The 15,563-nt window shown below is 44.8% G+C and overlaps 1 protein-coding gene across 2 annotated transcripts in view; it reads right to left on the bottom strand.

Moving 5' to 3' along the window:
- NSG2 (neuronal vesicle trafficking associated 2) overlaps positions 1-15,563 on the bottom strand; it is a 119,409-nt gene that overhangs the window by 37,614 nt on the left and 66,232 nt on the right. For both annotated transcript variants that reach the window (XM_003814011.4, XM_055112880.1), the window contains one exon: positions 7,394-7,477. In XM_003814011.4, the coding sequence (XP_003814059.4) occupies positions 7,394-7,477 (84 nt within the window). The remainder of the gene's footprint in view (positions 1-7,393; positions 7,478-15,563) is intronic.

The following is a 15,563-nucleotide window of genomic DNA, read 5'->3' as shown; positions in this document are numbered from 1 at the left end:
GGTAAGTGAGCTCAGCAGCATCCTTAGGAGCCATTCCTGTGTAGCCGGGGATCCCCTTCCATTTGAGCAACCTTCCCTGACCCTGTCTACCCGGGCAGGTGGCCCAGCTGCACAGCCTCCAGGGTGTGGACCTCAGATGGCTCGCTCTGCCTCTCTGAGCCTGTGCTCCTCATATGCAAGTGGAGTAACAATCCCGCCAGCCTGACGTGCTGGGACCATTCAGCGGGGTAGTGCACATAAAGTGCTAGTCACAGGCAGGAGCCCAAAGAGTGGAATAGATCGGTGAGCGGATGAAACAGCAAAAAATCCACACCTTCTAATGTTAGCCTGAAACTTCAACTGGGGTTTTATTTTTGTTTTACTTGTTGCTGTTTGTTTTAATAATAGCCCACTGACACTGGTTCTTTTGTTGTTGTTGTTGTTGTTACTGAGTCTTGCTCTGTCGTCAGGCTGGAGTGCAGTGGTGCAATCTCAGCTCACTGCAAGCCGCACCTCTCGGGTTCAAGCAATTCCCCTGCCTCAGCCTCCCAAGTAGCTGGGACCTATAGGTGCGTGCCACCACACCAGGCTAATTTTTGTATTTTAGTAGAGACGGTGTTTCACCATGTTGGCCAGGATGGTCTCCGTCTCCTGACCTCGTGATCCACCCACCTTGGCTTCCCGAAGTGCTAGGATAACAGGCATGAGCCACTGGTTGTTTAAAAAGGACTGACCCTCTCATTTCCAGTTCTTGGTCCCACCTCGTTTTAATGAGAGAATGGTGAGCTCTGGTCCCTTTGGGCTAAGGTGTCCCTCCCACTGCAGCTTCTCCCCACTGGATGTGCTCTAGGTCTGGACTGCAGGCATTCCCAGGATCCTTCCCAAGTGCCTACACACCCTCCAGTCTGAGCTGGCCCTGGCCAGAGCCTAATGAGGCAGATTCTCTGAATGCTGGATCAGGGTGTGGGGTCAGGGATGCTCCTGAGACCATCCCAAGAGACAGGGCCCACAATGCAACACACCCAAAGCCTGCTCCATGCCAGGCCAGTGCTGGGAACTGGGAACACAGAGATGCACCAGACACCTCCCTGCCCTCCAGGGATCAGAAGCTAGAGGGGGCTGCAGGTGCAGGATAGGCCAGGCAGAGGACAGTGGGAAAGGAGGCCTCATGACCCTACAGAGCCCAGAGGAGGCCCCAAATCCAGCTAGAGGATCAGGAAGGGGTCCCAGAGTTGCTGACTCCAGGAAGAGCACAGCTGAGAAGCTGCACAGAATGTTTCTCATCTGATCCATACATTTGTTAGCTCCTTCAGGGCAGAGGTTTTGTTTTATCCATTTTTGTATCTCCCAGCAACAGGCATTGAGCCCAGGCCAGAACCAATATTAATAATGACAAAGAAGAAAAGGGAGGGAGACCAAGAAGGAAGGAAAGAAGGCAGGAAGGTCACAGCTTGGCCAGGACAATGGCAGGGTGACATCAAGTTGTGGCAGAGAGAATGGGATATGGAGCCATGAAGCTGGGTTCTTGCTTTGTTCTGACATTTCCTGGCTAAGTGACCTTGGGAAAATCACCTCACTTCTCTAAGCATTAGTTTCCTCACCTGTAAAATGGGGATAATAAAAGTACCTACTTCCCAAGATTGTTGTTAGGCTGAAAAGTAGATGTAAAAGCATATTTAAGACATTATTATTATTCGTCTTATAACTGAAGTACTAAAAAATAGCCCACGAAAAAAATGACCAGACGGGGCATGATGGCTCACACCTGTAATCCCAGAACTTTGGGAGGCCGAGGCAGGAGGATCGCTTGAAGCCAGGAGTTCAAACCAGCCTGAGCAACAAAGTGAGACCCTATCTCTACCAAAAAAAGAAAAACCTTTTTAAATTAGCCGAGCATGGTGGCTTGTGCCTGTAGTCCCAGCTCTTCGGGAGGCTAAGGTGGGAGGATCACTTGAGCCTGGGAGGTCAAGGCTGCAGTGAGCCATGATCATGCTAGTGCACTCCAGTCTTGGTGACAAAGTAAGACCTTGTCTCAAAAAAAAAAAAAAAAATGGCCTACCTTTACCAACAAGCAAACACGTGCCTCCAGGAATCACTGTGGGAAGCCAGAGACCACCCATGAATCCTGACAATGAACTGGCTACCCCTTGAAATGTTCCTCCAGGTTCTCCCAGTCACATTCCCAGGGAGAAAAGCCTGCAAAGAGAGGCCCAGAGCCCAACCAACAAACAAAATCCAGCTAATTAGACAGGAAGCTAAGAACACAAGAGGAAGAAAAAGGATATAAATAGGAAAAAAAGAAAATGATAATTTATTAAGCCCCTAGCGTGCACCAAAGACAGACTATTCATTATTATTGTCTGGTTTTATTAATGAAAAGTTGGGAACTTGGGAGTGGAGAGATTTTTCCCAAGGTCATGAAGCTAAGATATGGCAAAGCCAAGATCTAAGATGCCTAGGCGAGCCTAGCCTCAAACCCAGGTGTCTCCCTGGAGGACAGCTGTGCCTCTCCACAGCTTAGCACCAATGACTTCCAAATCCAAACTCAGCTCCAACTCACAGACGAACCTGGAAACAACCAGGCCTGGCAGCATAGCTAGGTGCATAAGCACCTTCCAGAGCCTCAGTACCCTCCTCAGCACCAGCATCTTCCATAGCACCAACAACCTTCAGAGCACCAGTAACCTTTAGAGCACCAGCACTCTCCTTGGCACCAGCTCCCTCCATAGCACCAGGATCACCATGATACAAGCACCCTCCACAGCAGCAAGATCACCATCACACCAGCACCCTCCACAGCACCAGGGTCACCGTGACATCAGCACCCTCCACAGCACCAGGATCACCTCCATAGCACCAACACCTTCCACAGCACCAGCACCCTCCATAGCACCAGGATCACCATGACACCAGCACTCTCCATAGCACCACGATCACCATGACACCAGCACCCTCCATAGTACTAGCACTTTCCACAGCACCAGGATCCCCATGACACCAGCGCCTTCCACAGCACCAGCACCTTCCACAGCACCAGGATTCCCACGACACCAGCACCTTCCACAGCACCAGCACCTTCCACAGCACCAGCACCTTCCATAGCACCAGGATTCCCATGACACCAGCACCTTCCACAGCACCAGCACCTTCCATAGCACCAGAATCACTATGACACCAGCACCCTCCATAGCACCAGCACCTTCCATAGCACCAGGATCACCGTGACACCAGCACCCTCCATAGCACCAGCACCTTCCATAGCACCAGGATCACCGTGACACCAGAACCCTATATAGCACCAGCACCTTCCACAGCACAAGGATCACCAGGAAACCAGCACCCCCAACATGACACCAGCACCTTCCACAGCACAAGGATCACCAGGAAACCAGCACCCGCAACATGACACCAGCACCTTCCACAGCACCAGCACCTTCCACATCACCAGCACCTTCCACAGCACCAGGATTCCATGACACAAACACCCACCACAGCGCCAGCACCATCCATAGCAAAATCAGTTTTAGAGAACCCCTTGCTCTCAGATTAAGAAAGGAGGGTTTTTTTCTCTGCATTTTCCCATTTTCTCACATAACCCTGATGAAAATATTTCAAGTCTGTGGCCCTTTACGATGACTGCAGGGCCTCCTTAGTTTCAGAAATGACAAAAATTCCAGGCAATTCTTTCAGCTCATCTTTCTCTATTCATCTCTCCCCACCCTGCTCCCTTCTTTTCTCTCTCACAGAATAATTGCCATGAACTGCTTTCTCCAGGTTAATTTTGAAATTCAAATCACAAGCTGTCCCAGATCCATGAAGGGATTGGAATGAGAAGGGGTGCACCTTTGCAGTTTCCAAGGTTCCCTCAGCCCCGGGCAATATATCTGCAGGGTGACCCAGTGACTGTGTAACAGCACCAAGCTCTCTAACTGTAAATTCCCTGACTCCAGCCCTAGTTCTCCAGTGGAAATCTCCATCCTGAGCTCCAAACCTATTAGTTCCAAGGGTGGCCAGACCACCTGTCTTCCCCCTCCCCACCCATGGTCTCCAGGCACCTCACACTCAGAGCATCCCCCCAGCTCCCTACCTCAGTGGCAGGTAGACAAGCCAAACACCAAAGAGTCCCCCAGTGCCCTTCCTCCAACCAGGAGCAAGTCCTGTAAATTCCACCTCCATAACAGCCCCTCCCTGGATCATGAGCCCCAGCCAGCTTACTCAGCTCAGACCCTCAGACTCTTCTTAATTACCTCCACGCCTCCTCCCTAGCCTCCCTGCATCCACCTCTGCACCTGCAGGTGCATCCTTCATGGGGCCCAGAAGGAGCTCCCTTTAAGAAAGTGAAAAACCAGGCTAATTAATTCTTGCAGCTTTACATAAGCATAAGAGAATCTGCTCCATTCCTCCCATTTTGCTTCAAGTGCAGGTCCCCCTCTGCCCATGCCTGACAGGGCTGACAGAGGGCTGCCCCTGAACCACAAAGTCCTTCTTTCCTGACCCCCAGGACTAATTGAGTCAAACTGCGTGGGGGTGGAGAACTTCTACAGGCCTTGGTCCCTGACCCAGCACCCTTTTTCTCTTAGCTGACTCATTTCTGTTCTACCCAGCAGTTACCTACTGCAGGCATCATGGCTGAGCAGAGAGGCCGCCAGGCCCTGGCTCTGCCACTTGCTGGTGGGTCAGCATGTTATGTCACCTCTCGGAGCCATAGGGGATTATATCAATCTCTCACATAGATATGAAAAAGTAGCCACATCACCAAAAGTTGTCAAACAAGACAAAAAAAAATATAGCCCTATATCACTGCTAATAACACAGCCATAGACAGCATTTTAATATTAATACATTTATTTGTAATTTTTCATAGCTCCAATCCTAGAAAGCATACAATCTTAATCTCTATTTTACTCACTCAACATTCTCTCTTTAAGTATTTGCCCAAATTATTGCACTTCACAGCCATCATTTCAAATGACTGCTGGATAAAGGATAATTTCATTAAAAATGCCTAACACTCTATCTGTTTTTTTTTTAAAAAGCACACTTAAAAATAATTCTCATTTTTGTCTGATTATTGAAATAATTAAGTGCACATTGCATAAAATTTGGAAAGCATAGAGAAGTAAAAATTAGATGAAAGTATCTCATAAACATATAATTTAGAGAAAACTACTCTCTGAGGAAAAAAAGGTAATTCTTAAGAAACTGTAAAGTAGTTCATCATATGGATGTGTTCTCATTTATGAAATCACAAGAAAGTTGTTGAAAGTCTAGTTTCCAATACTTTAATTTTATAGATAGTACTGCAGCAAACATTCTTACATGTGAACCTGGGAATATTTCTTGTGATCTCTTGCCAGGAAGGCAGGTCAACTTGACCCCGTGGCCTGGTGCACCAAGATACCCCAGGCCTCTCCTGCAAGCTCTGTGCTCATTCATGCAGGTACCTGCTTATTGCTGCAAGTACTTGTACGCAGCTGGGTCTTGGTCCACTTTCACTGGGCCTGTGCTGTGTGGCAGACACTGAAAGTACAATAAAAAAGTAAGACCAGCCGCTGCTCTCCAAGAGGGTGGCATCTAGGAAGTTCCACATTCCAGGGAATGCACACAGAGGGACCACACTCCTCCCCTGGGCCACATATGCAGCTGCTTCAGTATTGATTTAGTGGGGAGAAAAATAGTCAAAGACAAACAAACCCACATGTTTCTCCCCGCATACGCTTCAATTCCCAGATAACCAACCACGAGTCATGTTCACTTTCAAAGCTCCCAGTCACAGTTGACATAAAAAGGCTACTATTACGCACTTATACAGATCCAAGTGCTTTGCATGTACTTTGTACTTCATCGTCATAGCAACCCTACTATTATCTCCATTTGATAAGTGAGGCTTAGTGACTCGCTTGTGGCCACACAGCTAGGATAAGGTGGAACCAAGGCTCAAGCCCAGCCAGGCTGCTGCATCATCCATCCACAGGACCACTTGTTCTACTGCCTCCAGGGCTGATTGTTTGCCTCCTAAATATTTGAGATCTGCCTGCATCTCTCCACCCACTGGCCACCCTTATCTGATCTGCCACAGTTTTTTGTGTGTTTTTTCACTTGAATGACTGCAGTAGCCTAATAGTGCCCCTCCATCCCCTTTCATCCACCACACTCCATTAGCCATGTAAAAGCCAGCATACTTTTTCTAAAACCCAAATGTAATCATGTCCCTTCTCTTCCTGAAGTCCTTCAAAGGCTTCCTGTTGCTTTTAGTATTAAACCCTAAATGCCTTCATACAGCCTTCAATGCTTGGAACTGTCTGCCCTCCGCCCACTTCTGCCTCATCTGTGTCTGCTCCCTGCACCCTCCTAGAGCCCGGCCTCACTGTCCTTATTTCTTTTTTTTTTTTTTTTTTTTTTGAGATGGAGTCTTGCTCTGTCATCCAGGCTGGAGTGCAGTGGTGCGATCTTGGCTCACTGCAAGCTCTGCCTCCCTGGTTCACTCCATTCTCCTGCCTCAGCCTCCCGAGTAGATGGGATTACAGGCGCCCGCCACTACGCCCAGCTGATTTTTTGTATTTTTAGTAGAGGTGGGGTTTCACCGTGTTAGCCAGGATGGTCTCGATCTCCTGACCTCGTGATCCATCCGACTCAGCCTCCCAAAGTGCTGGGATTACAGGCGTGAGCCGCCGTGCCCGGCCCTCACTGTCCTTATTTCTATTCAGGGTTTCTATTTCTGTTTCTATTCAGGGTTGGGGCTAGCCTCCTTCCTGCCTCAGGGCCTTTGCACAAGCTGCACTCTCCTCAGCTGCCAGCACCTTGTACCTGCTTCATACCCACTTCCCCACCCACCTCAGCTCCTAAGTGACTTCCTCGGGGCATTCCCTGGGATTCCTCTTTCACACTCACAGAGAGTGCTTTGTGGATCCTTGATGCAATTCATCACAGCTAGCAACATATTCTCCAGTGCTCCTCGCGGCCCCTCCACCAAGAAATAGGAAGCCAACCATTAGGGTTTCACCACCAAGAAGCCAGCTTTTCTTCCCCCCACCTTTGTTTTTCTCATATTTGTTGCAACGAAGGACTAAAATATGAGTCACTTACTGCATTTCCATCACATTTCCTGGAGATAGTGATGAAAAAGCAGGAAGAAGGGAACAGGAGAAAGGAGAAGGAATAGAAGAGGCATTTATCAATTATGAGATTTATCAGAACATTCCAGAGTACACGAGAATATGATAGACCTCAGAGGCAGAGTTCTTGTTATTTGATTAAACTCAGTGGCCAGACTGTATGGCTTCAAGAAATCCTCCAGAAATAGCCTGCATCATTTCCCCACCCACAGCAGTACTTGCTCCAAGCACGAGGTGTGCTGAGCTGGCTGGAGCCAGCCTCTCCTTTACTCTTTCTATTACACCATCAAGAAACTGACCGTAAATTCAGCGATTTTCGGCACCCGGAACTTCCCTTTGTTCTTCTGTTCCGGCTGATATTCCGTTCTTGTCTTCACAATCACCTGAAAGAGTCAACCAGTGTGTTAGCATGCATGGAGACTTGAAACATTTTCCTTTCTTTTTTTTCAGTAACCAGAATTTATTACACATGACATAAAGATCAAAAAAATAAAGAACCCCCCTTCAAACACACGTAAGAGAAAATTCAAGTTACTCATAATACTTCCCCATTCCAACAGAGACAACCCTAGGTAACAATTTTGATTATACCTTTTTAGATATTTATATAGACTTATATATGTACATATTGTTATATATTTACTATTTGTGAAAATATATATTTTATGAGATGAATTCATACTTTATAGTTTATAACCTGCTTTTATCACACAACACTATATTTTTCTCCAATTTTCCAATGTAAACAAATATATCGTTGTATTTTGCCTTTTGGCATAGTATAACATTTCACTGCATGTGTGTACTGCAACTGATCTAATTAAACTTTAATTGTTACACGTTTAGGTTGCCTCCAGTTTTGGTTATATAAACAAGTTATGGGATTGTTTGTAACTCAAAGGATAAATGGAGGGGATGGAGGGGATAAATACCCCATTCTCCATGATGTGCTTCACATTGCATGCCTGTATCAAAATATCTCCTGTACCCCAAAAATATATATACCATGTACCCACAAAAATTAAATAAATAAATAAATATGTAAATAAATAAAATAAAATAGAAAGTTATGATGAAGATTCTGTTTCTAAGCCTTTGCACACACACTTAATTCCAATTTGATTTGGGGACTTGTGAGAAGAAAAATAGAAAGTTCTGTTGAATCTGTTGTATCATCTTATTTTTCTAAAGTCTGAATATTTTTGCAGAGGTGGTTAACATCTTATCAAGATATGCTGTCAACCTGACAAGACATTTATGTAACTCCATCCCACTGTGCAGGCAAAGTGAAAGAAAAAGAAACCTGACAGATAATCAATAACTATTGCCAAGTGCTGCAGTGCCATGAGGAACACAGAAGCTGTCTAAGCCTCAGGGTCTCATCTGTAAAATAGAGACAAATAATTCTAATCATATCCCTATTTTGTAAGGTTGCTTTGAGAGTTAAGTGAGATGATAATGAGCAATATTTTTGAACCACTTATTATATGCCAGAACTAGATCAAGCACTTCATATGCCTCACCTACCTATCACTACTATTTCCATTCTCCTAACAAGGAAACTCAAGCTCAGAGATGCTAAGTCACTTGTCCAGGGTCACACAGCTAAAATGAAGTAATCTTCTAACCATGATCATTCCTACTTCCCATTATGGCTCAAATTAACAGAATTTTCACTGAAAACGCCCACCAACCTTCCCTGGAGACAACAGTCAAGCGTATTAACTACAGCAAGAATTCTTCTATGAAGAATGTCCTTTAACATCTGTGAGGCATGTCATGGACTCAATGCAGCTCAAAAAGGAAGGGATAGGGACGGCACTACCATACATGGAACATCTACCAGGTGGTACCTAAACCCAACTAACCTATGGCTGGACTTATGGGGGTTAAGGAGGCCCTGGACCCCAGCCCATCAGCACCCCACCCTCTCTTACCTCTAGAACCCATTTCTGGATGGAAATTCTGCTGTTGTTTCCTGCCCTCTTTGCAGTCTGTTCCTCCAAACAACAAAAAGAGAGCCCCTGGCTTCCTTAAACAGGGAAGCAACACAGCCAAACATGGATGAGAGCTTACAGGGGGTTGGGGGCAGAAGGATGCTCTGTTATTTTTATTTTCTTCCTACCCGCTAGGCCAAAGAATAGGAAAACAGAAGCTCTTGTACCACAGATAAGAAAAATAATTCTCATACTTTGTGCATTTACTATATAGCAGGCATTGAGCATTTGGCATGCCTTACCTCACTTAATTCTACACTATAAAGCAGATACCAATATTGTCAATATTGTAGGGGAGTGTACAAGTGTGGGCTGAGTTCAAATCCTGGCTCCAGCACTTACTAGCTGGTGACCTTGGGTGAGTTGATGATGCCTTCTGTGTCTTGATTTTCTCATCTATAAAATGGGGAAATCACCATGACCACCTCGTTGGATTGTTGGGAGGCATAAATGAGTTGATGCAAGTTAGACATTCAGAACATTAATCCAACAACATCTGGGTGCTATCACATTTTCTTCCATAGATATCTGAGGCAGCTGTAGAGTGGAGCCTTGCACCTGTCAGGCAGCAGTGTCACCCTACCTAGCCTATCAAGAGCAACACAAGGACTTCTCAGGAACATGGGCATTCAAGAATGCCCCCAACTTCCCTGCCTAAAAAAAAAAAAAAAAAAGTTTGGGGGCTGGGCACAGTGGCTCCCGCCTGTAATCCCAGCCCTTTGGGAGGCTGAGGCGGGTGGATCATGGGGTCAAGAGATCAAGACCACCCTGGCCAACATGGTGAAACCACATATTTACTAAAAATTAAAAAAATTAGCTGGGCATGGTGGCACACACCTGTAATCCCAGCTACTCAGGAGGCTGAGGCAGGAGAATCGCTTGAACCCGGGAGGTAGAGGTTGCAGTGAGCCAAGATTGTGCCACTGCACTCCAGCCTGGCGACAGAGCAACACTCTGTCTCAAAAAAAGAAAAGAAAAGAGTTTTGGAAGATGAATAGAAGTTTCCTGGGTGGACAAAACAAGGGAAGACAGTCTCGGCAAAGTGTACCACAGAGCCAAAGAAACAAAAGCGAGAAATAGCACGTGATCTACAAGAACTTGCTTTGCTGGCATGTGAACTGCAATGCGAATACGAGAGTCGGAAGCTGATGTAAACAAAAGAGCAAATGGTAAAGCTCCTAGGCTAGTTCACAGCATTCTGGGATGGACCAAATGAAAGAACATACATGCAGGTGCTTTGTGAACTGAAAGGATATTCTACAAATTCCAGTTGTTAGAAATATTTTGGACATCACTAGATCAACTGTCAGATTATGAAGTGGTACAGAAAATTTAGATGTCTGATTATTTCTCTTAATCCACGATTTTAGAAATATTCACAAACTTGGATTTACAATTTTAATTTTATTTCCCCATGCATGTGCGTATGTATATATGTGTGTGTGTGTGTAATATATACATGTAACATATCTATTAATATATATAATATATGTATTTCTTGGTCAGCATGAGCCACAAGCCTTGGGGTAATAATTGCTTTTTGGGGTAGGCAGCATTCTAATTTGGCTCCAAAGATTCCTGCCCCATGGTGTTCATGTGCTGTATAATTTCCTCCCTTTAGGATGTGGGCTGGACCTGTGGTTATGATGGGCTAGTCCCTCCCATGATTACATTGTGCTATGTAAAACTCCAGGGTAACAGACTGGAAAGAGATTCTCCACTGACCTTGAAGAATTAAACTGACATGCTGAAAGACAGCCATGCAGCTAGTACCTGAGGGCAACCCTCAACCAAGAGCCAACAAGAAAACCAGGACCTCAGTCCTCCAACCACAAGGAACTGAAATCTGTCGACAGCCTCAATGAGCTTGAAAGAAGATCTCAAGTGTCAGTGGGAATGCAGCCTGGCTAACACCTTGATTTCAGGCTCATGAGACCCTGTGCAGAGAACCCAGCTAGCCTATGGCTGGACTTCTGACCTATGAAAACTGTGAGATAATAAGTTTATGGATTTTAAGCCACTTAATTTTTGGTAATTTGTCACACAGCAATTGAAAACTAGTCCACCTTCCCACATTGCCAAGTCTATTTCCATCATCTCTTGGCTTGATCCCTTCCTTTCTAGATCCACAGTCCTCCAACTGTTCTTGAGAATCCTCACATCAAATGTTGGATACAAACTCAGAGACTAGTAAATTTAAAAAAAAAAAATATTAAGAAATACTTGCTTCTTAGTCTTTCTCGCTCCCTCTCTATTTTTATAAACATCCTTCCCAGAGCTTTTGAAAAAGCTGAAAACCGTTTCCATTCTCTGTAAACTTAAAAGACCCCATATTCTAACCAACATGTTGAGACAGGAGACAGAACTGAAAAATATTACTGTCAGAACAAGACCATGAATAATCATTACAGGCAATATCATTTTTATTCTCATAATAATAAATATTTTGAGGTTGCTTCTCTAGCATCCATCTCCTTCTTCAACCAAAAGCGCTATGATATTCCTTTTGGGAACCCACCCCTGCCTCACTGTGTGGCAGCCATGTGGTTCAGTGGGATTGACCACTTCCTTAGTGACAGTGATGGTCCCTAGTGAAGTTGAGCCAATCAGGGCATACCATCCTATTGATCACACAATTTGATTGACTCAGACATGGGCATGTTACCCAGTTTGGACCAATGAGCTATGAGGTAGTATTGACTAGTGTCTTGATGAAAGAAGCCTTGTAGGTCTTCATGAGTGATTCTTCCTCTGGATGGTATGGTGAAGACTTTAGTCCTGGAATTGTTGCCATCTTGATGGGAACCAGGAGAAGAACAAGGCAGCACACAAAGAAGGGCAGAGCCAAGAGGAACCCAGAGAAATGGAGCTGGGTCCAGATGACATCCTACCCTGGGATTGCACCTTGCCTGAAGTTAGACCTACTCTGGGATCCACAGTTATAGGGGCAAATACCTACTCTTTGAGCCTTAATATAATTTTGGCTGGGTTTTCTGTTACTTGAAACTAAAAGCTTTCTATCTGATACACATGTCTTCCAAGATAACCCAAGAAAATGAACTGAAAAGTGATTAGAATTTAGTAAGGTAGCCAAATACTAAATAAGTAAACCAAAATCAATAGATTTCCTAGGTGTCAGCAAAAAGTCAGCTCAAAAACATAATGAGTCCACCAAAAGATACAAGAACATTCACAGCAGCTTTGTTCCTGATAGCCCCAAACTGGGAACTTCTCAAATGTACACTAATAGGAGAATGGATAAATTGTGGTTTACTCAGAAAATGGAATGCCTCACCGCTATACTACATATACATTGATGAATTTCATAGACATTACATTGAACAAAAGAAATTAGACACCAAGAGGTTTTTATATACTGCGTGATGTCATTTACATCAACTTCAAGTATACATATAATAATTTATATGTATAATATATTTATCATAAAAATATGCCACTCACCATTTGCAGTCATGGGGTTAGAGGGTACTGAAATTAGGCAGAGTTGGGACCATAACCCTCTCTTCAAATCCATGTCCTGCTTTGCTCTGAACCCTTATGAAATGCTACTTAGGCTTTGAGTGACTTTCTAATGAAAATAGTCCCTTTAGCTTCAGGTCCTCACTCCTCAAACCACAAAGTTCAAATACAGGCCAAGAGACAGGCAGGTGCCTGATACCATGTGGGTCCTCAGTCATCTGCTGTTTTCTTTAGCTAAGCCACATTTTCTCCAAAAGCAACTCAGGCTGCTATACAATATTTTGTCTTCACCCCAAGGAAGTGTTAGCTCTTTGGAACTCCATCTCCATTTCAAAAGGTCTTGGCCTGTTTGCCTGGAACAAATGGACAGTGCTCTGCCTTCATCTTCTTTGACCTCTCAGTCATTTTTGACAAGCTTGTTCTCTCTCTCCTCCTTGAAAGGTTCTCCTCCCTTGGGCCCATGGCAGCCTCTCTCTTGGTTCTGTTGCTGGCTCACCCAGCAGCCCTCCTCCGTCTCCACTCCAGGCTCCTCCTCTTTCTGCTGATCTCTCAGTGTTGGGATTTCTCAAAGCCAGCTCATGACCACTCTTCTTTCCATCTACAAGCCCCCTCTGCATGTTCTCACTCCCATCACTTCCAAGTTCATTGGTTTTTTTGTTTCTTTGTTTGTTTGTTTTTTACAGAGTCTCGCTCTGTTGCCCAGGCTGGAGTGCAGTGGCGTGATCTCAGCTCACTGCAACCTCTACCTTTTGGGTTCAAGAAATTCTCCTGTCTCAGCCTCCTGAGTGGTTTGGACTACAGGCATGTGCCACCACATCTGGCTAATCAAGTTCATTGTTTATCCTCATGACTCCCAAATATTTACTTCCACTCAGATATCACTCAACACTCAGATGACCCTACTGGACATTCACCCTTGACCCTCCTGCCCCAGCCACCTCACTCTCAACATCTTCATGCCATGTAATCCCCAACTTAGAAGATAACAGCAGCATTATCCAAACTACTGTTTATGTCAAATCAAACACAGAATCTCTCATGATTCCTCCCTTCCCTTTAGTCTCAAAATTCATTCCATTATTCCACCCATTCCAGCTCCAGCTTCCTCAAAAATTTCCCTTAAATCAACCCACTCATCCAGTTGCACGGCCTCTACCCCAATATAGGACATGGTCATCTCTCTTTGGACCTTTGCCCTGGCCAGCTTCCTTGTTTCCAAACCCAGGGGAAAGATCCCTCTAGATCGAGGGAGAGACAATACCACAAACCTTCAGAAGACATCCAGGAGGCCAGCACCTGAGGCAACTACAGAGAAGCAGTTTGAAGTGGCCAGGGAACAGGATGGGTGAGGTGAGTGGGTGACAGGGAGGAAGCTAGAGAGGCACACAGAGGCTCTGAATGCCATGCTAGGCACCTTGAAGATTAATGTGAGGGCAGTGCAGAGCTGAGGAATGATTATAAATGAGAAAACAGCTTTGCAGGTACGCATTTCAGGCACAGGAGAGGCCTCTGGCCACAGTGAAGGTACCCTGCATGGGGACCGGCAGAGAGCAGGGAAAATACAACCCTACGAAGTCACTACAACCAGCCAGCTAGAGGACTTTCATAAAGCTTAGTGTTTTGTTCCTGTGGAGTAGAGCCAGAAACATTTCCCTTCCATAAACGATAAAGTCACAGTTCCTTTTTTTTAGTACTCTGAAAGGGAAAGCATTAAGAAATGTTAGCCAATCGTTATTAATTGTACCTTGGAGGAATCAGCTCGCATAGGCAAAGAGAACAAGACAGGAGAAAAATAAATTTGCAAAGAAAGCCTCTCTTCTAGACATTCTTCTTTTTCCCGCAGTTAAAAGAAAATGGAGCAAAACAGAGCCCTGAGCGCCTTGTCTATCAGCAGAAATGAGAGAAGAAAAGTAGAGAGGGGAGGGGCAAAATTTCTCCTACTCTTTTTATTCTTAAAAGTGGGGTTTTATGGATATTTGGAAAAATGAAACTCTAGGTTTTCAAATATGATTGTGGATTTGGGCAAAGCAATAACTTTGTTTTCTTTCCATATTTACACATTGGATCCCCATTGTCCTGTCAGCTGCTAATATGAAGAACATAATTTAATATAATTGGCATTGTGAAAATGGGATAAATTATTCATCCCTAAAGGACCCCTTGTCTGGATATAATTCCCGTGTCACTAGCAAGGCCAGATAATACATGGTGGTTCAGACGGTGCAAAGTACAGATCATAAAAATTTAAAATACTACTTCCCAGGATTATCAATAATGAAGAGGTTCCCACATGGAGAGGTCCCAGGATTGGCAGGAACAATAAATACAAGTGCAGAAGTGCTGACAAGGAGCAAGATTGTATTTTTATGAGCTGGACTTGCACAGTCCAAAAATAGATCTAAGCTATAGCCATCATCCCTGGAGCAAAGAGACAGGTTCAGAGCCAGGACAATAAATGGCTGGCACTGAATCCCTACTGTGAGCCAGGCACGGTGCCGGGTGCCCTGCTGATGTGGACTCATTCAATTCTCATAGTTCTCCTGACAACATTCTCTCCAAGCCTCAGTTCTCTCCTTCAAAATCATTATGATTATTCCCATTTTTCAGGTGAGGAAATTTAGCCTCTGAGAGTTCAGTCGCTTGCCTGTGATCAAATGACTGGCCTCGGGTTGAGCTACATTCAAACTCAAGAATACCATACTCTTTCCTATTGATCATGGTTTTGGGTTTTTTGTAAAGGTACCCACTATGTGCCTGGCACTGTGCCAAACACTTTACATCCTGTATCTCAGCAAATCTTTTTAATCATTCTATGAGGTAAAGGTAATTATTCCCATTTTACAGATAAGGAGCCTGAGTCCCAGAGAGCAGAAATGACTTCATAACTTCACATGGCCACTAGGAGGCAGAGCCCAGACTTGAACCTAAGCTCAGTTCCAAGTGCCACCTAACACTTGAACTCTGATCCTGGGGAACCAAGACACAATAGGGA

This window comes from Pan paniscus, chromosome 4, assembly GCF_029289425.2.
Source record: "Pan paniscus chromosome 4, NHGRI_mPanPan1-v2.0_pri, whole genome shotgun sequence".
Classification (NCBI taxonomy): Eukaryota; Metazoa; Chordata; class Mammalia; order Primates; family Hominidae; genus Pan; species Pan paniscus.
Note: the sequence above shows the minus strand (reverse complement) of the source record. Positions and strands in the feature narration are given on the sequence as shown.